Here is a 24,197-nt window from a genome sequence, read left to right as displayed (position 1 = left end):
TTACATGAAATATCTGGATTCCCCAACTTTTACACATTTCAGTGATAAAGGTATACTTTCATTAATTTTCTAAGTTGCTCATGTTAGTCTTTAAATTTCCAGAATGTGAGAGTTGTATGAAATTCATAGTAAATTACCAGAACAGTTGACATGGAATATTCATTATTGTGGTCCAAATGACAGTTCCCATCATTAGGAGTAACAATCCCTGCCAGTTTACTGTCCATCCCGAAATGGGAATCGGCGTCACTCACAAACACCAGCAAATGTAGAGAATCATTCCTCCATCCAATTTTTTCCTGTCATTTAAAATACATTAGTTTAGCAGGCTGTATTGCACTCACAATATAGGAAAGCAGCAAAAGATTTGGAGAACGGCATCTCAAAATAAATGAAGGGAATAATTTTAAAGGGAGTGTCCAAAACATCACAACATCTCTTAAGAGATGATGTTCATTCCATTGTCTTTGGCTAACATTTTGTCTTCCCATTCCTGTGTTTAATAACATGGGCTGGCCATGTTCATGTCAATCTGCTTACTACTTTATATATAGTTAATAAAAAATATTAAAAAAAAAAAAATCAAGAAAACAGACCCACTAATTATACAGATTTTTTTTTTTTTTTATCCCTGGCAATTAAAAAGAAACACTAAAATATTGCAATATGCATGTTTTACTTGATACAGCCAAAAGTATTTTCACACAAAACTAATGAGGCTCTTGGACTGTATTAAAAAAACCTTGAAAAATTATGATCTGCTTCTTTGAAATACAACCCTATAATACTAAAAGTGGTAACATACAGAATAATTAATATTATCATAGGATCATAGAATGGTTTGGGTTGGAAGGGGCCTTAAAGACCTCTAGTTCCAAACCCCTCTGCCATGGGCAGGGACACCTTCCACTAGACCAGGTTGCTCAAAGCCCCATCCAGCCTGGCCTTGAACGCTTCCAGGGAGGGGGCATCCACAACTTCTCTGGGCAACCTGTTCCAGTGCCTCGCCACCCTCATAGTGAAGAATGTCCTCCTTATATCTAATCTAAATCTACCCTCTTTTACTTTAAAGCCATTACCCCTTGGCCTATCACTACATGCCCTCGTATATTATACCTTGTATATTATACCTAGAAGTTTCAATTACCTTGCAAACAGCTGCCTGCATAATTGCATCGAATCCTCCCTCTGGAGTGTCTATATTAGCAGAGATTCGCTGTCCTTTCACAATTTCATTGAATTTTTCAGCATCGTTTGTTAGTGGCAAAACATGTTTGTATCCAAAGGTGGGTAAGCACTCGTATGGTACACTTCTACAAGATAAGTGAGACAGCTTATGGATAATACGGAGTGAAAAATCACTACAATGGCTACTTGCAGGCCTGTCTGGCTTAGTCTTTGCTCATGTATCTCTGTGTCTGAGATAGATCTAGTGAAAAACGTCAGAGAATCACAGAGCACCCAGTGAGGTGGGTAATGCAAACAGGTCTGCATAAAGCCTGGGAAATGCCTCCTAGAGCAGAGTAATTCAGCCAATTAACAAGGTACAGTCCTTGCTGCGCTCCCTGCTGTGCCTTGTTTTCATACTGAGAAGCACATGAGGCTCTGTAGTCCCTCAATGACATTCAGAGAGCACCACCAAGCTGCTGCAGTCCTGCTTCAGGCTGCAGAGCACACCTTCTCCTCCACGTAGGTTAGGAAATTGCTAGGGCGGCCTGGGTTTGGGGGATACCGCTAGACCTTACGGGAAAAAAACCCAGGAAAACAACACTGATGGGTAAATGAAACTGCTATTCTGTGTTGGGTTTGAGTTTGCACCTGCTTGGTTAGCAATGTCATAAGATTCTTATATATATGTATATTGTAGCAAATCAAAGAAAAATACAAAATTATTCTGCATACCTGTTTGTTAACCCATTAAGCACATTTGTAACTAGCAGCAAAAGCTAAAAAGCAGAATCACTCCCAGATTCCTCTCCCCAAATAACATAAGACTCAACAGAATAATGATCAGAGTGCGAAACTAAAAGAAACAAATCTTGTTTCCCAAACTGACTCAGTTACAGCTGGAAGAGGACAGAGGTTCCAGTGAGGTTGCTGAATTGAATTTTATCCTAAAGATTAGTATTATGACTTAATGTTGGCATGCAAACAGAGGTAGGTATATTCCCTGCCTACCTGCAAGGGTTGTTTATTTCTTCAGCTGTAGTTTTGATAAATGGTGAAACTGGTTTTTCAACAAAAGATCCAAACCCCAGTCTGAAGTTGCTTGTCAGTTTTGACATTTCTTTGGAAAGAGTTGAACCCAGTTCTTTGATTGTATTCAGATCATCATCCATGGAGGCTGAAAGATCCATGAGGTAATAGAGATCAATTGGATAATCTTCAGTTTGGCGAACCTTGATCTGTATTGTTTCTTCATGTCCTATGAAGGTCATGGGAATATGGGAATTGGGATACATATCAGCACTTCTAAATAGAAGTTATGAGCAACACCAAGTTGTTCATAAGCTTATATATATGGAGAAAATTATGTAATATTTCAAATAATCAGTAGACTTAAAAAAAAATGTAAAAAATTCTCTGTCAACTAAAATCTCAAACAGGAGGTTTGAGAAATTAAAAGCCGTTCTAGTGTTTTTTCTAAGCTGTTCTTCAGTAAAGCCATAACCATAGATTTACAACTGACTGCTGTAATTTAAAAATATGAGAACATCACTTTGGCACTATGCAGCTTTAGAAAATTAGACATGGAGCTAATTAAAATTAAAGGTAGCGCTTATGGGACATATCATGTTCTTTAGAAATTTAAAGAAAACCAGAGTGTACGCACAGGTTTTATTCTCAGTTCCAACACTATGATATGACCTAACTGGGTGTCTCTTACGTTTCTTTATTCCAAATTCCCTCCAGGAAAAATTCACATCTCAAGGACCCCAAAGTAGGTCTGGAGTGTGTCCATAAATGTCACTGGTACCTTGTAAATCCTCAAAGCAAGATTTTATGCTGCCTCTGAGATATGCTGTTTGCCAGACCTGCGGGGGAGAGGCACAGGAGCAGGGCTGAGGGCGGGGGGGGGGGTCCATTCTCTCACTGCCACCTCAATGGCAAGAGAATAGAAGAACTAAAAAAATAGATCCTTACTTTTATGACGTACCCAGCAATTCTGAAAGTATTTTGAACTCAGTCGAACCTAGCTTCCATCCGATGAGTCAACAGATTATTTCGGACTCAACACGGGTTTTTTATCTTTATTCTATCAAGATTTTTTTAGACCATTCAGTCTGAGAAGCTTCAGCATATCACACTGGCTGAAAAAAAAAAAAATCCCGCATGTATGAACTGAGTGACTTACCTGGTCGCAGCCTGAGAGTTAATTTTTGAGGAGAAATCTGTGTGACATCAGAATTGTTCTTCTGGGTTGATGCAGTTAGGGGCTTGTTTCTGTGAATTTCTACTTCTGAAATGGGAAATTCAATTAAATTCAACTGGCATCCTTTTGACAAAAGGTTTTCTGGGGTATCACACCTCCCATGAATTCCAGCCGAGTCCGTGTAATTCTAAAGCAAACAGGAGAAGGAATGGATGAGTTAAACCTATTTACTGGCCAGCCACCAGCACCTGGCTGATGAAAGGTCAATCCAATGCAGGGAACAGAAACAAAGGTGCAAGTTGGTGCAAACTAGTGCAGAAAGAGATCTAGGTGGCACAGAAGTCTTAATTTGCCCTTCATGGATCATGTCACACAGGTGTATAATTAATGTAACTTACACCGATTTGGTATCCTGGGAGAAACTGCTCTATTGTTGGGGAATGGGAATTGTGCCACTCACTGCATTTGGCTTTCCCCTCGCAGTACTGGGAATGATAACACAAAGCCCTGACGAGCCCCTGGTTTTTCTATTACAGGATTGTGCCGCAAATTCATCAGTCTTTCCTAAACAGTTTTGAACTGCTGATGGAACAACATCATTTAATAACAGAAGAGGTCTCGCAGATAATAAACTCCTACAAATTTTGTGACAAACTGACGGTGGGGTACCCAGTGGTCACTGTTTTTTTCTGACCTACTGTTTCTCCTCAACCCTGATTTAACATGTTCACTGAAGCAGGTTGCAAGTCCTTGTTACTCTGCCGGGTGCCCAACGAGCACCACAGCCTCCCTCCCTCGCTCCCCAGCAGCAGTGGGGTCCCTGGCATGCCCACGTCTATCTGGTTACGTTTGGCCCAGTGTCCTACTTGACATCCTCCCATCTGGAGGAAATCACAAGCCTATCGATATCAGTTGGATAGCTTGCAGTTTATTTTGTTACTCATTTCAAAGCACTTGCTATGCATTCCTTTCCACAACACTGCTGCAGGGTAGGTACTATCCCTGCGTAGCAGTGAAGTTAATGGTTAGTTTTACAAAGAGGCTTCTGTGCCTTATTACCATTTCCTAGAGCTATGTATTGAGTTTAGATCCTCAAAATCAGTTGCCTCCTGAACTGGAAACTGCTCTGGCCTGCAAGACCTTTTGACCATTTGGCAATGCCTGGCAGAACTGCATCGAAACATTCAATTCCTGGCTGATGGTCATGGGCCCATACCATGGGGCCTCTCTTTTTTCCTAGATTTGGGTAAGCCACCTGGGGTTCAGCCATTAAGCCACAAATATTCTCTGAATTCACTCACTGAAAAACTTTCCATCCAAAGCAAAACAAATTTACTTTAAACCTTTTAAAACCAGAACTGGGACCCTTCTTTCCACAAAAATGTCACCCTTCAGGCCTGAAAATTGTCAGGGATCTTATATAGTTTGGTGGAAGCAATGTTGAGACACCTGATGGGAACAGTGGTTTGTTATTCTTCAGACGGAATCTGATGTCTTTGCTCAGGCAAAACTCTCGCCAACTGCTTCTTGAATACAGCGCGCATAAAAATCATGTACCATTATAAAACTTTCACAGGGAGATCCATATCATCTCCTTTAGTTACACACTTTGAGTTGCGGGCTTTTCAAAACACGTGTGAAGAGGCAAACTCATATTTCAAATACAATTACAAGGTGTGTTTTCATCCTACAGAAAACAGTGGTTTCTTTGGAGGCACTTGTGTTTACTCTGACACTAAAGCTCCTACGCCTTTTGCACTCTTGATATGTCTCTAGCAAACAAGTAAATGAGCCTATGAACAAAGGAAAAAATCATGTTTACTACTCTGAAGTTTTCAATAGTTCCACAGTTATTTTTTTAAAAATCAATAAATTGTGTTTCATTTTTGTTTTCTGAAAATACATGACAGTAGTCAAAATTATGTGATCAAATTTCATTTCAAGAAAAACCTGTTTTGGATGTTAAGTACAAACATAAAAACTACTGCAAACACACTAATGTGGGTGGGTATTTTTCCCATGGTAACATTTTTTGCAAACTGCTATATTATTTTTAGCAAACTTATTTTTAAAAAAAGTGCTGTTTGGTCTTTGTCAGCTACTTCATAAAGCAGTATGTTAGTCCTATCCTAGGTATCGTTTTGCTATTCAAAAAAGCAAGAAATATTTTTAACAGCAAAGTTGTAAATCAGAAACTATCATGAAAAAGACTTATTTTATTTCTTTATTATTTCTGGCAAGTTTTTAATTGTGATAGCTGACTATTTTGCTAACATTAATGAACTAAGACCTCAAATATTTACTGTGAAGTAGGGAGATATTATTTAGCATCATTTACAGGTGAAAATTTTAAAAGCAGAGATGTTGGCATGTAATATGTAAGATGCAGTCTGGTCTAGTGCTTCATCATCAGCGCTGTGGGTGAGTCAGCCCTGAGGCTGATGACCTGAGCCCCTCTAATAGCACTTTTATTTCTGCCTTAGATGAGGAAGGTTGGTTTTTTTTAAAAAAAAAAAACCAACAACAATGAATAATAGACCATAAAGTCTAGATTGAAATCCACTTTTGATCCCCAGGAAGGCTTCACTGAGTGCTGCACGCACTACAAAACCACGGGCTGACCCAATTAAGTCAATACTTCATCACTCAGAGCTACTACAAACACTTCAAGTCTTACTTTGAAATTTTTTTGTATCATTTACTCTACCTCTTGAAAACACCAAGCGCAGTGTGGTCCAGAAAGCAAACAATCTTCACAAGTCACTGCTTTTTCCTGAGAACAGGTCCCTAAATTTAAATCCAAGAAGATAAAAGCCTATTAATAATGCGTTTAATCATTCCATTTATGAAGAATCCTGTCATTTAGAGAATGTGGGAGGTGAAAAATGCACGTTTAGCCATATTTAGGATTACTGATAAAATTCCTTCATAAAGGTATTTCTATTGGTAGAAGATTAACTCTCAAATAAAAATTAAAACCCCACAATTGCTGGCAATTAACATACTTTTGCATGCTTCATGGATGGCATTCACTGAGAACATGTTACTCTTTTTCTCCAGTGCACCTGATAAAGTGTTACAAGTGTTTCTGGTATGGTGCAGGTAAGACATTGCCAACATAACCAGGGATATTAAAAGAACGGATTTATGTTCACTCTGTACGCTTAAAATTGCTTCACTCAGGTCTGTAGATACTTGACATGATTTTAATTTATTGTTCAAGTACCAGTGAAACACTCAGTCACATGTATAGTATTAAGTTTCTCAGCGGATCAAACAGTGATTAGGATAACCAAAATTGCCCAAATGCCTGTCTCTCTGATACGTGTTGTGCTATGTAATGACCACATAAATCTTAGATGAATTTGCAGGGTAGCCCTACAGCAGTCTGTCAAAAAAACAGGAGTTATTAAACAGAAAGGAATGATTAAATACAGAAGACAGAAAACAATTTCGTATCGACTTCAAGCAAGAAACAATGCAAAAATGGTTTTGAAATGGATCTCCCTACCCCTGAGCCTTACCTTGCACACAGTTATTTCTTTGCAGAAATAGGAAACAGAGGCAAAGCAATTCAATCCCCATTCGTTTTCAGTGCTGGCTGCGTGACAAAAAAATATTAGCGTGTTAATTATCATCCGCGTAAAGGTAGAATGTCGTAAAAACCATACATTCCCAGAGCGTATGTTTTCAGATGTCACCTACACCGGATTGCGAGGAAACTTCAACCCTACCGGGACAGACCATGAATAAAAGTCAAAACAAGGGCTACCTGGGCAGGTAAAGAGGACAAGCTGTGCATAAAGTAATGTGAACATGGTTATCACTTCCTTGTTTTACTGGACTCCTTATAAGGTATAAGGGGAAAATTCATTCAGGTGAGGATTTCTGTCAATCCCCGTCGCTCTGGGTCCTAGAGCAACCCAGCCAAGAGAGAGGGTTTTTGTGTGTACAGCAACTCTTAAAAGGCTCCTCTAAAATAACGCCTTTAATCGTTCCCTGAGGGAGTGCGTTAGGCAGACAGGTCGTAGGATTGCCAAGTGAGTATACCTGGAGAGATGTAAAAATCCCATTTTTTCAGATTTCCTGATGCAGAGGGAAACTTGTAAAGGCAACTGTGAAAAAAACAAAAAGCAGTCATTTCTGAGAATTGAGGACCTGGCTTCAGTAATTCAAGATACAGAGTACATTTATTTTATTAACATTGCAAACTGAAAAGGAAATGCTGCAGCAGTTGTGGATTTTTTAATATGTAGAAGGAGGAATAATTGCATTCTCAGTTCTGCAACTGACTTGGAAATAAAATCATGTCAGCTTTAACTCTGTGTAATAAGCGGCCAAATATTCCACAGCACATATACAACAATATAACAAGTTATTGCTATCTCTGTTTTTTCCCCCATGTGGAATGAAGGCAAAATATGCATTTCTTATAATCTTATTAAAGGAAATAAAATTTCTTATTTGTAGATTTCATCTCTTCCCATCTTTTATGCTCTGCTATTTTCTGTTTTGAAAATCATTTGTTCAGGACAAGCCCTCTCTTATCATAAGGGTTTGCAACCGACTCTACACACTGCAGCATAAAATTATAATTTCATCAGTTGTGTTGCTGGCCTGAAAACATACGTCCTTTTTTTCTACAGTCAGAAATCCTACCAAAGTTAGCTCATAAGGACTAGGTTGCTCTCACCGGGAGAACTGGCAGAATCAGACCTCCCTTTTCAAACTGGTGGTAGCTGCAATCTTGGGGCAGGATGTGACGGTAGGGATGGGTCTATACTAGTTAAACTCAACATGCCTGGAAACATTCCTGGGCATTGAGGCCAACTGGCACAGAAAGACCTGAGTTTATGCTTGCAAATTGCCTATTGGGACCATTCTAGCAACCAAATTGTGCCCAGAAATTGTTTGCACAGAGTGTTAATTGGAAGAGGTCAAATTCATGCCAGGGAGCATTTTAACAGTTTAACAGCATGGACAATCTCATTCTAGTGCCTGGAAATATTCCCAGGCACATCCAATTTTACTAGTATTTACACAGTCTATGGGTAGTTTCACAGCAGCTCAAGCTGGATTACGTCAAGCCTACCTTTGCCCTGCCCTTGTGTTCCCACCCCTTTGCTCCTCAGTACTCATGTCCAAACAAACAGTGAGCTGATTCAAACTGATCCAATTAAAATCCAGTCACCTTCCGTGGGGAAGGTGGGGGGCTACTTTTCACCTGGGTGGGTCCCTTCAGTCGTGTGGCTGCCCATTCCCGAGCCAGTGCCGGGTCAAGGGAGGGAGCAGGAAAGGCAGGCAGAGTTGGCAGGAAAGGTGGGAATATATTAGACTGTATTTAGCCCAGCTTAGGCTGTCGTGGAACCGTATCTTAACATTTCTATTTACAACAGCATTCCTAAGTCTCCTTCAGCTGCTTTCTATGCCTTGGAGTGTCCTTTGTAAGGCACTTGTTCAGCTACAGCAATTTCCTGTGCCATGAAAAAAGCATCGATTAGATTATGTTCCCTCAGCTGAAGATGCAACTCTGTGAGGACACTGGCTGTAACTACCTAAGGTCAAAAAGAAGTGGAGTCAACTGAAAATGTTTGCTCATACTAAGAAAAAAATCCTCCTGTAAGTGCCATCCAACACATCTTATTTCCCTGTTTTCAATTTACATTTGTGTACGTGTCCTTTAACATTGTTGCTATGTCTACAGCCTTGCGGAGCTCCAAAACCCAGTGCTTTCCCTTTCAACGTGGAAGGTCACTTCGTAGCTCTTACCAGCCCCTGGTAATACAACACTTTGAACCATGTGCTCCAAGGACTTGGTGGCAGTCCTTCAGCCACCAAAAGGTACCAGACACCAGCAGTGTCCCAGATTAAGGACCAGCCGGCTGAACAGCTGGCAATTAGCAAATGCCTATTCTTAGATTCAAGTTACCAAACTTTTTAGTGTAGAGAGAGTGAATAATACAGCCTACATAAAACTTACAAATTCTGTTTGAAATTATCAGTTCCCCATTTGCTTGTGTGGTAATATTTTATATAGGTCTTGGCAAGGACAGCATGACTGGAGGCTAAGTGCCTGCCTCTGAATGGGATGGCTGCCAAAGACTATCTGAATAAGTCTTGCCCGAATAAAATAACTAAGTTTCTGCAAATTATTAAGAACAGACCTCCCCAGATTGTCTGGAGAGAGCAGAGAAGGAAAAGAAAGTAGCAGAACAAACAACAACAAAAACACACAGGGAAAAAAGAGAGAAAAATCAACGTCAGTTTTGATTTTTAAAAGCTCACACAATGAGAAGCTCACAAGACTGGACAGAGTGGGAATAAAAAACTCACAGGTAGGGGCACAGGAGGTTAAGAGAGGTCCAGGAAGGGAGACAGTGTGTCCCAAGAGTAGATCTTGGGCAAGGCAAGAAAACCTAGGCAGGAAGCTGACAGATGATTCTTGTTTTGAAACGTCACCAAATATCTTGTGTAATATCTAAAGGTAAGTTGACCAGGAAATTCCTCTACTAATTTAATGCTTTATTGGCTTTAACTATCACACACGCTAGAAGAGCAGAATCACAATCTGGAGTAGCCATGCTGATTTGGGGAGGATGTGTAAAAGCCTTTGGGGTCCTGGCATTGCTTGGTTTGACAGCAAAGTTCCCCTTCTTTATAAGGGTTGTAAGACAGAGTCTTGTTTTGCTCACCCAAATTAGAGGCATCAATTCAATGAGATATAACAAAAAGGTAGTTTATGGTACAGACAGAACGCAATTATTATTGTTTTCATCAGCCACTACATACTCATTTTGGAGCAAATTCCGGTCTCAGTTAAATCAGGGTTACGGTATAATGACACATCGGAACAGAAAACAGCTGTTTATCTTTCCGTATGGGCAATGCTGAACAACGCAAGTCTGTGGTTCTTTAAAAGATAATAAAATTTGTATGGGATAAAATCTTTAGTGCATTTTCCCCCATACCTGGCACTTACAATACATGAAGGTAGCACAGAAAGATATTCTGTTCATCCAATCAACTTTTAACAAATTCACTAGCAAGAAACAAACATTGAATATCGAGGTACAGAAAGAAAGCAAGCTAATGTTGGGGACAGGGAATAAGAAATAAACTAAAAAACATTAGACTCAAGTTGCATTTCATTAATAATAGTGGGCTTTTTTTCTCTAGAACAATGGTGTGTCTTTTCTAGCACACTGAGCTGAATCCACAAGTCAGCCTGGTGATGGGTCTGTAAAGGTTCCAGAATGGGAAGTGCTTGCTTACAGAAGCACGCCTCACCTTCATTTCAGAAAAAATACCAGCCTCTCCTGCAAATAGGGTATGAACTAACGTAGCATAATTACACATACAGGGAGACCAACCCAAGAGAAAACAAGTTAATTCCTTTTGTGCTAGACAAAACCTGGAAGAGGAGGCATGTTAGCTCCAGTGAAAGCTTATCAGTCAACATAGGAGATCAGTATGTCCCAAGCTCATCAGAGCAAGAAAAATCTCTTTTAATTAGACGCTGGAGAGCTATCCATATGGAGGAGAAATTCTTGTAAGCGATCTCAGCCTCACACACAACCCAGCTCTTAATTCCCAACGCTCTTCTCATACACACTGTCACCCTGAAAGCCTGGAAAAATATGGAGCAATTTAAAGACTGAATGTCCCACAGGTCAGAGGCTGAGACAGTTCTCAGAATGTTTACAGAGGTGGGGGGAAGTGTCTCCTGCACTTCAGAAGACATTTCTCTCTTCTTGCCCTTCATCAGAGAGTTTTGTGGGACTGGAGGCAGTGAGGTGGGGTGTCCCTTCTCTCCATCATATACAGTGACATTCACCTCCTCAACGCATCTGTAAGAGGCAAAGGGCTACACTCCTTAGGCCAGAGGCAGTTGCTTTGCATTTGAAACATCTTTATTCTCTCCCTGGTTGGCTTCCAAATCAAATCTGTCTAGAAAGCTCCTGACGATCTCTAATGGGGAATCAAAGTAGACTTTAAAAGTTTCGGTCAAACTTTATAACCTGAAAGATAGCAACTGAAGAATATGCAGAAGTCTACAGAATGGGTGGTTAAAATACTTTTCTCCCAAAGATGACATATGTTCTGTAGCTGCACAGTCAAGTGCTTCCGGACTCTTGGGCCAGCAGAAATGGAAGGCATTTTCTTCGGAAAAAGTCTACCCAGAAATACATCCCCCGGCAGCCTGACAGACCCCGTTCCAAAGAACGGCAATGACAGATGTTTCAGAGGATGCCTGTCAATTAGCTAAGCAACGAAGCCTGAAAAAAAGTTTCCAAGCTTGAAACTTAGCTTCATCTCTAAGGAACTAGAGGTGATTTGAGTAGCCACATAGCAGTGTGAATGTCCTGCAAACAGGACAATCCAGCACAGACGGAAACCACACACAAATACTGCAACGATACTGGAAGGACTGTCCTGTCTCTACCTTTGCTGCAGCATAGGTCCTGGCAGTACTTTAGGGAGAGCTGGCAAAAACATTTAAAGAGGAAGCAACAATCCCTAATGAACAGTTCCATTTAATGGGAAAATTCAGAGTGATGGTGAATGCGACTAATCAGCTTTTTTTTTTTTTACTTTACTTTTTTTCTAGATATAAAACAACAGTATCACCTATGAAATCACTGTGTAAAATAAATAAATGCATCTGGATTTATACATTTTAAATGCCAGTTGATACTATTTGCTATCTCTTTCGTTGTTAATCAGCATGGTGAGAGATGGGTATTGCTCCAACAGAAAATGGCATCACTCCAAAGAAACCGTTGTAAGCATTTGGGTCCTATATAAATGACACAGAGCCTGCAGTAAGTGAAGATATGAACGTACAGTGACTGAGCTGCTTCACTCCAGCTCCCAAGTTTTGGGGTGTACTAATATCATACCCCGTTAGGGACCTAGGACCAAAACACTGCTGTGTAGGGTAAGCCACAGAGCCCACCCGAGATGTGGGCAGGTGTGTGGAAATGCAAGGCCTCTCTTACTCTCCTCTCCAGGTGTTGTTCGCAAGCACTGCTACGCGTGATGGAGAGCAGCTTTAGAAGAAGATGAGGGGTGTCTGTAGCTCCTTCCAGTGGGTCGCGGGAGCCGAAGAGCCACCCAGAGGAAAGGAATTTTCTCCCTCCAGCTCTGAGCAAAGCGGGGTGTTGGGGATTCATGACTCAGGCCATGATTCATGCTCTGGTCTCCTTTCATTTCCGGAGCAGCACGCTGCTGTTAGACGAAGTCAGAGAGTGAAGTCAACAACCAACCTCTGAACAGAGAAGAACAGGAGGAAGAAGGAGGAATTGCTCACCAACTGTGCAATGAACAGCAGGCAGGCAACCCAGGGAGGGTGTTTTCAACTCATATTTACCTTGCCCACAGCTCTGACCCGTCTGGTTCCAGCCAAGGGCGTGAGCAAACCTTTGTCCTCAGTTTCCTTCGCATGGGTGAGCACCTTGAAAGATTTGTTTGCTTTTCAGATTTGAATACACTCTCACACTCAAAACGAAATAATCAAACCTCTGAACTGCGGAAGGGGTCAGGTGGAACTGGTGGGAAAATCACGCAGCATTCGAGCAGGACTGCCAGCCAGCCAGCCCACGGCACTCAAAACATACCAGGGATTTCCACACAGCCTATCGAATCTGGCCTCAGTTTCTGTTTGCTTTTCTCAGCTACATGGTACACCTTGTTCTCTCTACGCTATAAAAGCCTGGCGCTGGGGCACCAGAGCAAGCACCTCCATCCAGTGCTGGTGCAAAGCTGAACACGCTGGTGGCGGGAACTGCACTGAGCACTGACTCCACAACACCTCAGACCTCCAGCACTTTAGCTAAAGAGCTTTCTGTAACTTACTCCCTTCAGATTAATGCCAAGTGCAAACTGGACCTGCTGTCCCCGTTACAGAAGGGCCAAAGCGCGTCCTGAGACAGGCGGGTTGCAGCGGCACCAAGAGAAATGCGAAGCTTTAGCACAGTCCCGCAGCAGGCTGGGCTAGGCAGCAACGCAGAGGGAGGACTTGCTTTTGAAAAAGCTGGTAGGGTTGTGTAAACACAGTGTATTCAGGCCTGATTTACCCAGATGTAAATTCTAAACTACTGAGCTGGGATTAAATCACTTGTAAAAAGTGATTCCACTCTGGTCTTACACACAGAAAATAAATTTATCTTATAGTTGACCTTGCTGTACTTAGACCTACAGAAGTCCAGTGCTTTGCTGAAACACAGGGTTTGAATAAGGTTAATCTAGAATAACCAAAACAGATAAGCATGTTTAGCTCAGCACCCAAACAGCTGCTAAAAGCTGAGGAAAATGGGCTCAGGCACCGCCTGAAACCAGCTACGTTTCTGCAGCTTTCCAGGAGCTATTCTGAGCTCGGCCGGCATGGTTTCTATTTACAGACACGCGGGGTTCAGGCCACTCACTCCCGCCAGTGGGTGCAGGCTCTTTCTGGGAAAAGAACACGACTTAGGGTTTCAGGAGCCTTTTGTGCAGAGTGCTGCCACCTTATGGCTACTCTGCTACTCTGGAGTAGAGAAATTATTACTTTAAAACTTCATGGAAAAAAGGTGTTCAGATACTAACAGCCCTGTTACCTTTTAGCAATATTTTGCCTTGCTACATATGTAAGAACCTTTGGAGATGTTCATATCTTTGTTAAACAACTTGGTCATTTATGTTATATTAGAGTTACAATTTTCTGTTAGCATGCTTTTTTCAAATTCCTGTCTCATCTGTCACAGTAAACAACATTATTTCTAGTGGCTTTGTTATAAGCTCAGTTACATGATTCTGAAATGTCAGAAATTGTTTCCAATATCTTTGTCAGTATAAATTATTACTGTATTTTGAAAGTCTTGCCTTGTTGTTGTGTGTGTTTCTTACGGAAATAGGAAGGAAATTTAAACCAACAGTGTCCACTCACACGTAAACAGAAACAGTGGAAAAACAACCTTATACAGAACGATTAGTGCTTCTACAATTCTTCTTAAAGAACTGGTAAGAACTGTCGATATTACATATCTAACTAAAACCATGCAAGACTAAGAACATGTAAATAGAACCACCTCTAAATAAAAATAAAATCAACTAAATCAATTCCGAGTATTTTGGCTGAGTAATACCAAAAGGATAAGGCAGGGCAGATTTTCCCTAACAATGTTTTCTGGGAGTTCAAAAGAATCAATCATATAAATACTGTCAATAATATTTGATCCACTGATACCTTATGCTGCTTATCTCATACGTTTGCAACTGCATTGCTGTGCTTCAGTTGGACACTTAGCACACAGAATTACCATAATTTTAAACCTTTTTTTTTTACTTTAATTCTTAACATTTTGTAGCACATCAGTATGTCACAGGAGGCCACAGAGTCATGCTATCTATCTGAACCAATAAATTAACAGAAATTTCAGAAAATACTGTTGCCACAATAGTACAAAGCAGAAGGCACACCACTGCAAAGGATCTCGTAGATGTTGAAGATGTGTCCTTTCACCTTACACAACAGTGTTAGTAAACTTATGAAAAATCCATCATAAGACTACTCAGACTATTTAACTCTCTGGCAGAGAGGCAAATAGAAAGTGGCTCTACTCACCTTTATGGCATATGCAAGAACTAGGTGAATTCTGTATTATCCAATTTGCAAGGAAATAAGTTCCATTTTACTGTGAGACCCTCACCTACAGTGGTTTGGTCCTGTCACTCTTACTAGAAGACTGTTTCAGAGACTTCACTCTTCTCATGGCTGGAAACCTCCTCAGCTCCAGCCTGGAGGGACTAACTTTCAATTTATATCCATTTGTTTTAATGACAACATTGTCTGGTAACTTAAATAACTTCTTTCCTTTCCTAGTATTTGCCCTGCCCTTCTTTCCCCTCCCCTCGATGTATTTATAGACAGCAATTGTATATCCCTCATTCTTTGTTTTGTCCAGTACTACCTCTCTGCATTTCTTTCAATGCTCTTTCCTAATTATGGGTGACAGACTGTTCAGAGTACTCCAGAAGAGCTGCAACCGGTGCCTTCTACAACGGTGTCTGTACTTAAGTATCCCTCCTTAAGTCTCCTGCACTGTATCTAAGGAGGACCATTTTTGCCGTTCCTATGGCTCCATCCCACCTCTCTCAGCATCCTTCTGCGACTGACCAAGACATTATGGTCTTTCTCTTGCCCAACTGATAAGCCACAATTTATAGCAGAAATCGTTTCCACCTCAGTTTGTGTGTGATCTGGCACTTGTGCTATTAAATTCTACCCCACACCTCCAGCTCTCAGGTTCCCCCACAATATGTATATAATGGTATGGAGATTTTTCTCATCTGACCATGCCACTTTTAGCAGCAATGAAAGTATTAATACTTTCAGAGACTAGCTGAAACTGTGATGTTTGAAACTCTCTACCCAACCTTTAGGTAGCCCAATAATTCCCATTCCAGAGCAGATGGTATCATACATACATTTCCTCAGCCCTTATGCATTGTATTAAACTTTTATTGCTTTCATCCTATTTTCTCCATTTTATCTCCACACCCCTATTTATTCTTTCTTGCAAAAATGCGTACAAAATTTCCGTATTACTAAGGTCAGATTAATGAAGCTGTAGATGTGAGGTCACTTTTTCCTCTGCTCTTCTCTCTCCTTTGTTTTGGCAGATCTTTTAAGAAAAACTTGCTCCTGTACTTGAAATTTAATTTGCTCATTCTTTCAGCATTTTAGGATGGATAACAGACATCATTCCTCTCTGGGCCTACTATACTCTGGATTTACTTTTCAAGTTTGTAAATGTTAGCTTTTATTTCTACAGAAAAGAAGAAAAATTGTTTATTTGTTTTGGGCAGCATCTACACAATATTTCATCTCTGCCCCATCCTTGCCACATACCAGACCCCCTTTTGTTTGTGTGGTAGAAGAAACTTTCAGTCTTTCCAATTTTGCTTACAGACGGTAAGTCTGCAAACTTGACAAATCTGACTGCACCCTCTGCTTCTTGGTTCCCAGGATACCGTTTTCACTGATGACCTGGTATGGTGGGGTTTTCTTCCCCTATGACTTTCACCCTCTTCGCTCACTCCTAGTATCTTTTTTTTGAAGGATTTACTCATCCAATAAGGTGCTAACGCCCTTCACTCTCTACTCACAGTGCAAAGTGCGGATTTTTAAAATATTATTTAAATTAAAGAAATTCTAATACTCAGATTTGGAACCTTCATCCACTTGACATTGCTAACTAGTTTCTTTAGGTACAACACTTCAGAAGGACAGATTTTGAGAAACTAACAGGGCTATTCTTGTTTATTCTTTCACTTATTTTCAATTTAATCAAGTTGGGATAACTTTAGCTAGGTTATTTTCTACAACCAGCTGCTCTATGTCATCACTACCTAACAAAGACCACCTAGAATAGCATCATGGTAGTCCAGTGACTGCTTAGTGATGAAATCTGCCAGCTATTACACCCTGGAATAACTGGCTCTACCATTATCAGTAACATTGCTTTATACTCTATTTCTGAGTGGTTAAAATCTCCTGCAATGAGACAATGCTTGGAACTTTCTCTTTCATGCTTGTAATCATCTGTGTCAGGTATGTGTAACAGTTCCTTAGCGGTCCGTCAGAAGACCTTTAGTTTGACAAATTCCATTCTGCCCATGCCACCTCTCTCCGCCTCTGCAGGAGACTTCATTGTTACTGAGTGATGCCTCTGTACCTCTCTTCTTATTTCTAGTTTTCTTACCAGTCTACACATTGGTTCAAGTGTATTTCAGTCATAGATTACCCATCCACCATACTTTGCTATTCTTGGGAGATTCGGGGTCATCCTGGGTGCTGCAGTTCTAGCCTGCCTCTGTTTGCACACACAATTTTTGTACACAAACATCTTGGCTCATCTTCTATGATAATGTGCAAATTTTTTTAATTACGTTGCTCATATCCCTTTTATTCCTGACATCCAGGCCATTAACATCACATTCCTACCTGCGTCAGTACTGATTTTTCCTGTCTATTTTGCTCCCAATCTGATATTTCTTTCTCCCCCATATATTCACCGCTTTCTGCTTTTCAGAACCAGGCGTGGAAGTTACTTACAAGTGCCCCCAACCTTCTCCCCTATTTCCTAGCTTACAATCCTTTTACTGATTATACTGATATATAAATATATATTGTTATCCTGTATTATTTTGTAGTATGCTACATGATGTAATCATGTTATACTGTACCGATGTAAATTATAGCAAACTTGGTTCCAGAAAATTAATACCACGTTTGCTCCGATGGAGTTCATCTAGTTTCTGTGAAAAATGCTCTTTCTTCTCAAAAGTTAAATGCCCTACAACACTCCTCATAACATCAATTCTTAAGACATCTGCTGCTCTTTATTATCTTGCATGCTTTAACACACCCTATTCAGGAATTAAATGCTGCAGTGGGAGCTTTTCCTTCAGGACAAACCTACTCACACAGATTTCCCCTGTTTTGTGTTCTTCTCAGTGCTCCCTCCTTCAGTCTTTTATCCTACAACGTGAGCTGGTACAAAGTTATATTTCATCCCAGAGATGATTGCATTGCCACAGATGCTAAAATGGCTTCTGTTTTATAAATGGAATAAATAATAAAACTGCACACACATACTGTGTGTACGTCTGCCCGGAATACAATCATTTTAGCTTGAAATTATGCCGTAATAGTACTGCTGACTTTACATTTATGGGGCAGTTTTAAAATAGCTTCAGTTAAAATAAATGTATTTTTGAATGAAAGAGATAAAGTGAAAGCCTGAATATACTTTTGAACTTCAGTAACTGTGTGAGATGTCTCATCAGTTCTCCTGGAGATATTTTAGTCATTCGGAGTTAATCATTACCTGAAATTATGTGAAAAACCTATTCAAAGCCAGTCTACAATACAGTGTTGTGTTAGGGAAGAAATGCAGACACTGAGTCATAGCTGTCAGTTATTTATTATGCTTCAGTCAGTTATGATGTGATTTTTTCCAACATTATTCTTGCTTTTGATTTACAGTAAGATACTGATCTGGTGGATGAGACTCTCTCAATTAGAGCAAGACCCTGCCCACCCTAATCAGGAGAGATGTTCTAGTATCTAACTACCATAAGGTCACTACAAAATTTTAAAACTGTCTGAAAAATATACATAGGGGTAAAGAGGTTAACGAGTTAACATTAATTTGGAAGAGGCATCTGAATGCCCTTTTACATCAGTGAATGATAGCTGTGCTCAGTAATGTCTGAGAGCAACAGGAGAGACCAAGGAAGAAAACACTGGTGCTATGGTTGCACCCGGGGACCGTGCCAAGCCATGAATGGGGTTATAAGCAAACCTCCAGGGAACAGCAAACACGGGTCCTGGGCTAACACACCGGGGGCGCCTCACCCTGCGTTTTCTACAGACACAGTCAAGAGCAAACTGGTTCCTAACTCAGGCACATCAGGTGCTTACTGCTACACAGAAGAAAACTGGGCCAGGAAGAAGTCAATCCGACATATCGTTTGTTCATTTTATTTTTCAGCTCTCTTTCTGGACTTTAGAGCTAGGGAAGTTCCTCTCTTGCTCTGTAGTGTGTGAACTTTCTTGCATGCAGGAAAAACAAAAATGCCTTCTTCCGCCTATGTCACGTTAACCTGAAGATAAAAGTGGATGGGTACATGACCTACAAGTCAAAATCATGGTAACGATTTCAAGCAAGATTATGTAATAAATAGTGCCAGCAGTGGACTGAATATGCTAATAATGTCTTATGGAAAGCACATATTTATTGTGTTCTCATGATGTCATAATTTTCTGTCTCATTTTGTGAAAGTTGATCAATATTTATGGTTTTAAACATACACAAAAGCAAAAAAAAACATTGCAGTTATTTATTCAGGCTGTGCTGACACACAACTACTCACGATGCCTGCGCAGTCACATTACTGATAAAAACCACTCATTTTTACTAGGTCTCCTTCATCATCAATTTGCTCACGTGGGGTAATAAAGCCTATTTTTCCTTCATCCTGAACTGATATTTATGTTCTCATGTGTTACCATCTGATTCATCCTTACCACTTTCATAGGAGTATTTTTCTTTTCTTCCCCTGCTGCTTCAAAAACCCCCTCTTAGATTTATTTGCTATGCTTGTGTGTTGAGCAATGATAGTTTGATTTAGCTCGTGCTTCTGAACTTACATATTAACGAATCTTTCAAGACTTGGCCTTTTGCTTACATTCTCCTAAGTTCACAGTCTTCACAGTATATCATTTTCTTTATGATCCTGGTACTGTGCTTCTTCTGTTGTTATAGTGATGCTTGAGGAAGATTGTTCCTTGGAAGAAATTGCTCCTGTCTTGCAACCAGAACCGGTCCAGGCTCAGGGTCAGACAGAGCATCACAAGCTCCAATCTGGGCAGCCTTTCTGGCTGAAGAAATTCCTTAGTGCAGCTCTTGTGGGAGAAATCTGTTAACCTCTTTCTGTTTATAATGTCTATTAATACTCTGAATAACAGTACAGGCATCACAGAGGCCTTGATTTGATTCTACAAGGACAGCAGGTAAATATTGCCAGGGAAATAACAGTCTCGTGTCGGGAACAGGGGATTTCCAAATCTGAGCCTGAAAGCCTGGGTGGAGGACAGCCAAGCACAGGAGGTGTGGAAGCCAGGAAAAGGTCAGAGAGGGAGCAAAGCTTGCTGAAGCCGATTTTAAACAACAGTTTGAGGTATTGGCTGTGGTTTTAATACCCATTGCTACCAGATGAGAGGAATTGCTGCTAGTATGGCTCTGTGGGACCGAAGGGGGCAAGAAGCATCTTCTGGTGATGATAAGGATCACCACTACAAGTAGGTTTTCTGCCCTGGGGAGGGACAGCAGCATTTGCAGTCCTACCCTCTAGATGGTTCTGCTAAGGGAGGGAAAACCAACCTCTATATGACCTTAATAAGACACCTCTGCAGACACAGCCCGGAGGCTTTATCGTACAAGTGCTGTTCCTAGGTAGTCTGGCAGGGTCTCATTTCAGGGGCAGCTAGCGCTAAATGAAACCTCATTTTGATCAGGCTCTGCCTCCCAGCTGACAAGCCTGCAGATGGCCGAGTATTGCCTTGTCACAGCCTTCAGGCTGTCTGGGTGCCAGCAATGGGAAGCAAACCCTAAAGGAGAAGCCTGGCCTCAGGTTTGCAATTCTGTACCCCTGAGAAAAGGATGAGAACCGCTGCAAAAGCAGTGCTGCTCTGGCTCTGCCGGTCTGCTGAACTCATCCCAGCTGCTTCGGTTGTTACTGGAAGAAAGTGCTGAGCAAGTGTACAGGGAAAATCTGATGCATTAATTTGTGTTTTCTTATATATAGGATACCAGAGAGCAAGTTGGATGAGAGTTTTGGATACCATTGAAATGCTGACCAGGTCACAGAAGTTTGATTTAAGAGGCATATTCCTATCTTCCTAAACTTTCAAAATGAAATGTTTCAAAACGACAGGACAGGCATCTTACGAATTTCCCCAAGCCCCTTCACTCTTAACAGATAGTGTGAATGTTTTAATTAAAGCTTTGACGGAGAAGTAGATCAGGACTACTGTATCATTTTCCTTTCATGGCATGCTTCAGCAAGCTGATGCAGATTGCTAGGTCGATGAGATATATCAATATTATAAGACACACCATGTGTCAGGCCGAACACATTAAAGGCTGATATTAAATTTTAACATAGATCATGAATCACTCAAAGTTATTCAGCCATCCAGAATTAAGATGAAAAGTATGAGTAACAAGGGGGTTTTTTTGTTTTGTTTTTATATAAGCAGGAGGATGAGGCACCTGAACAAAGGTTCGTATGAGACAACAACTTTAACTCTGCTCATGTAGAAGTGGTTCAGACATTTAGATCGCGACACAGAAAAATCTACATTTGCATTTTGCTGAAGACCTCACCATAGCTTTCTGAGAATTAAAATTTTGACAACTTGATTTGGGGGGAGCCTGTTAAGAACATGAATCTGGTAAAAAAAATAAAAATCTGTGTATATATAAAAAACCACAACAACCTTTTAAAAAAAGTTGTCCTTTACATCTCCCAAAGAGAGAACAGGTAGTGTTCAAATTGAATGCTGCTTTACTCAGTCCTTCTCTTTTTGACCACTTACTGGTATTGTTAGCTAAAGTTTCTTACAAAGGTGTTCAACTGTAAAATTATTTTGGGTTAGATCTCAACCACACAACTCGGTCACTAAAGTGACTTACTGCATTGAGTAGTCCTTGACTTTACTGGCACTAACATGGACCGTATGCCCTACAAATTGTAATAAGTATTTACATGATCTTACATACTTTGGACAATATGTTATCATGATTCATCATTCCTTATCTGTCTTTATTTTTTATGATTTTGGTTTTTTTATAGCTCACCTCTGTCTAGACCAAGACGCAACTCCTTATAAACACAAGCTTAATCATACCTAGACATGCAAGCTCAGCTGGGCAAGTAGGAGATGTTCTTTAATACTTCTCATCAGCTTAGCAGTTTCCCTTTCTATTTCAGTAGCATGGAAATATTTTGTTCTCAGAAAAAAAGCTTTATTTTTTCCTCCTTACTGTAGGACGTGCATTGATGAAGTATCTGATGATGACGTTCACTGCTGACTATTATTAAAAGTACTTGCTGCAATAAGATTACTCATTCACTTTCTGTACATTTTTGGTAAGCCTGTGGTACCTCAGAACCTGCCTCTGTCACTGGGGACAGGACAGAAGCACTCACAGAGCTCTACAGCTCTGCCAGAAGGAAGAGGACCGTTTTTTGGCATCCTGAATAGAAGTAGCTCTGTAGTGAAAGACCATTGTTCAAAAATGGCACAATCATCAGAGATGGTGGCACAGCAAAAGAAGCACTGAGAGCACTGCAGCCAGAGACGCAAGTAACAGGTCTATTCATAGCAGTGCTTTTCCCCAGGGGATGGCGTCTTGTGAGTGACTTCATTAACTGCTGACAGCAGACAGACTGCGCTGCACTGGGAGTGAAAGGGAAACACTCATCAGATGGCCCCAGCCACAACTGAGGAAACGCACAGAAGAGACAACTGGCAAGTGTGGTGCTTTCCTCACTGTTCAGAAGAAGTTAGTCACATCCCTAAATTTAATGCTCTATTCCTTTCCTTTCGGTACAGCAATCTTCTTTTGTACAGACTCACTGTTTGCACAAAGGGCACTGCTGTCGATTCAACGCGCTCTTGGAAACTTCCCAAACTGTGGAAGGTGGGGTCTGAATTCCAGATCGGTTGCTAATTGTAAGGAGAACCCCCAAATATCTTGGCATTTGTTACTTTTAATAGTCAGGAGAAGACATCTACCAAACCTCATTACCTGTCATTCAATGCCATGCTGCGTTTGACCTCTCACACTTCCCTCGCTGCGTGGCCAGCAGAACGTGTGCTCCCTTTGGTGTCTCTAGCACATTTACTCACAGAAACAGGGTCACACAGCCCAAATGACCTATAATCGTAGAACCAAGGATCCCCACTCCCTCCATGCACTTCAAAACATCCATCCCTATCACACCAACCTTGAGGCGCCTGCAGGTGCTCTCCAGACTTAAAAGATCATACTAACAGCTAAACAGCTGATAGCTGAAATACAAGATTTTCTACACACAATTACTTCCTACTTTGCTCCAAAAATATACAGAAAAACACATCGCCTTACCTCCCGTTCCCCAGTACACTTGAGCATTTTTCGGGTGCAGAACAGACTCTCTGACATTGCAGCCGTCCTTGTGCTGCAGCTCAGCTTTCCGCTGGATCACAGGGAGCTTCTCTTTCTCTGCATGGCAGCTGCCTTGCTCCTTGCCAGCCCTGCAGCCAAGTCTCCTTTTTCAAAAGCACACCGCCATCCTGCTCCTTCTAAATTCAGTTTTCTCTGTGAATTCTCCAGGCTCACCGGGTGTCTGTGTTTCAAACATTAATACCTTGATTATTGGCTTTCTTTAGCAGGTTTTCTACTCTCCAAACCCTAATTCCTTTAAAAAGTTTAAAGAAAACTGGCCTAAAATGCCATTAGTCAAAAGTCCTATTCTTCCCAGAGGCAACACTAATAGTCCTTCATATCCAAGCAGGCTATTTATAGGAATGGTGACAGTGTGTCTAACCCCACAGTACAATGAGCATGAGACAGTCCACACAAGACGTGATGATAGAGGCTGTTCATAAAATCAAAACTGGAATTCACGTGCTGTACGTCAATAGTGATTTAAGCAACCACTTTCTTTTCTCACTCCAGAGAGAAGAACTAAAAGCCCTCTTAGCACAGGGACACATAGCACAATGTCACGGGAATAATTAATCCATTATTTTAAAGAGTAATGTTGAAGCTATTCGGATTTTTAAGTTTTATATTCATTATAATCCTAATCCACTCTCTTTCTGCAATGCAGTGCTTCCACCTCTCAGGCACCTGCTTTCTGCCCAGGTCACACACACTTTCTGAAAGTGCTTCTTCCCCATAAACTGCATTGCAGGTTCATCTTAACAGGCATAAAAGTAGGTCCTTTGAGCTGAGTAGCAGAATACAATTAGTTTGGGATAAACAACAGATGAATCCCAGACAAGCCCCAACCCAAACCAGAAATGGCAAGGAAGCAGATTTACTTTTGGGTATGAGCAAGGAAGCATCAGTACCAGCTGGGTTGCGAATCAGAGCAGCAAACAGCTATAACACTCTTAGAATCATAGAATCATTAAGGTTGGACCCAACACCGCCATGCCCACTAAACCATGTCGCTAAGCACCTCATCTACACATCTTCTAAGGTACTAAGTGGGAAGCTGAGCA

The 24,197-nt window shown here is 40.9% G+C and overlaps 1 protein-coding gene across 1 annotated transcript in view; it reads right to left on the bottom strand.

Moving 5' to 3' along the window:
* ITGB6 (integrin subunit beta 6) overlaps positions 1–23,155 on the bottom strand; it is a 52,962-nt gene extending 29,807 nt beyond the window's left edge. The window contains exons 1-8 of the mRNA XM_009274913.2: positions 23,074–23,155; positions 7,424–7,488; positions 6,898–6,974; positions 6,081–6,160; positions 3,356–3,560; positions 2,179–2,425; positions 1,148–1,313; positions 138–299 (exon numbers count right to left, since the gene is read on the bottom strand). Of these exons, the coding sequence (XP_009273188.1) occupies positions 138–299; positions 1,148–1,313; positions 2,179–2,425; positions 3,356–3,560; positions 6,081–6,160; positions 6,898–6,958 (921 nt within the window). The 5' untranslated portion in view covers positions 6,959–6,974; positions 7,424–7,488; positions 23,074–23,155. The remainder of the gene's footprint in view (positions 1–137; positions 300–1,147; positions 1,314–2,178; positions 2,426–3,355; positions 3,561–6,080; positions 6,161–6,897; positions 6,975–7,423; positions 7,489–23,073) is intronic.
* Positions 23,156–24,197: the final 1,042 nt, after the last annotated feature.

The sequence above is a fragment of the Aptenodytes forsteri genome, unplaced genomic scaffold (assembly GCF_000699145.1).
Source record: "Aptenodytes forsteri isolate BGI_AS27 unplaced genomic scaffold, ASM69914v1 Scaffold255, whole genome shotgun sequence".
Taxonomy (NCBI): Eukaryota; Metazoa; Chordata; class Aves; order Sphenisciformes; family Spheniscidae; genus Aptenodytes; species Aptenodytes forsteri.
This window is presented reverse-complemented; position numbering and strand designations above follow the sequence as displayed.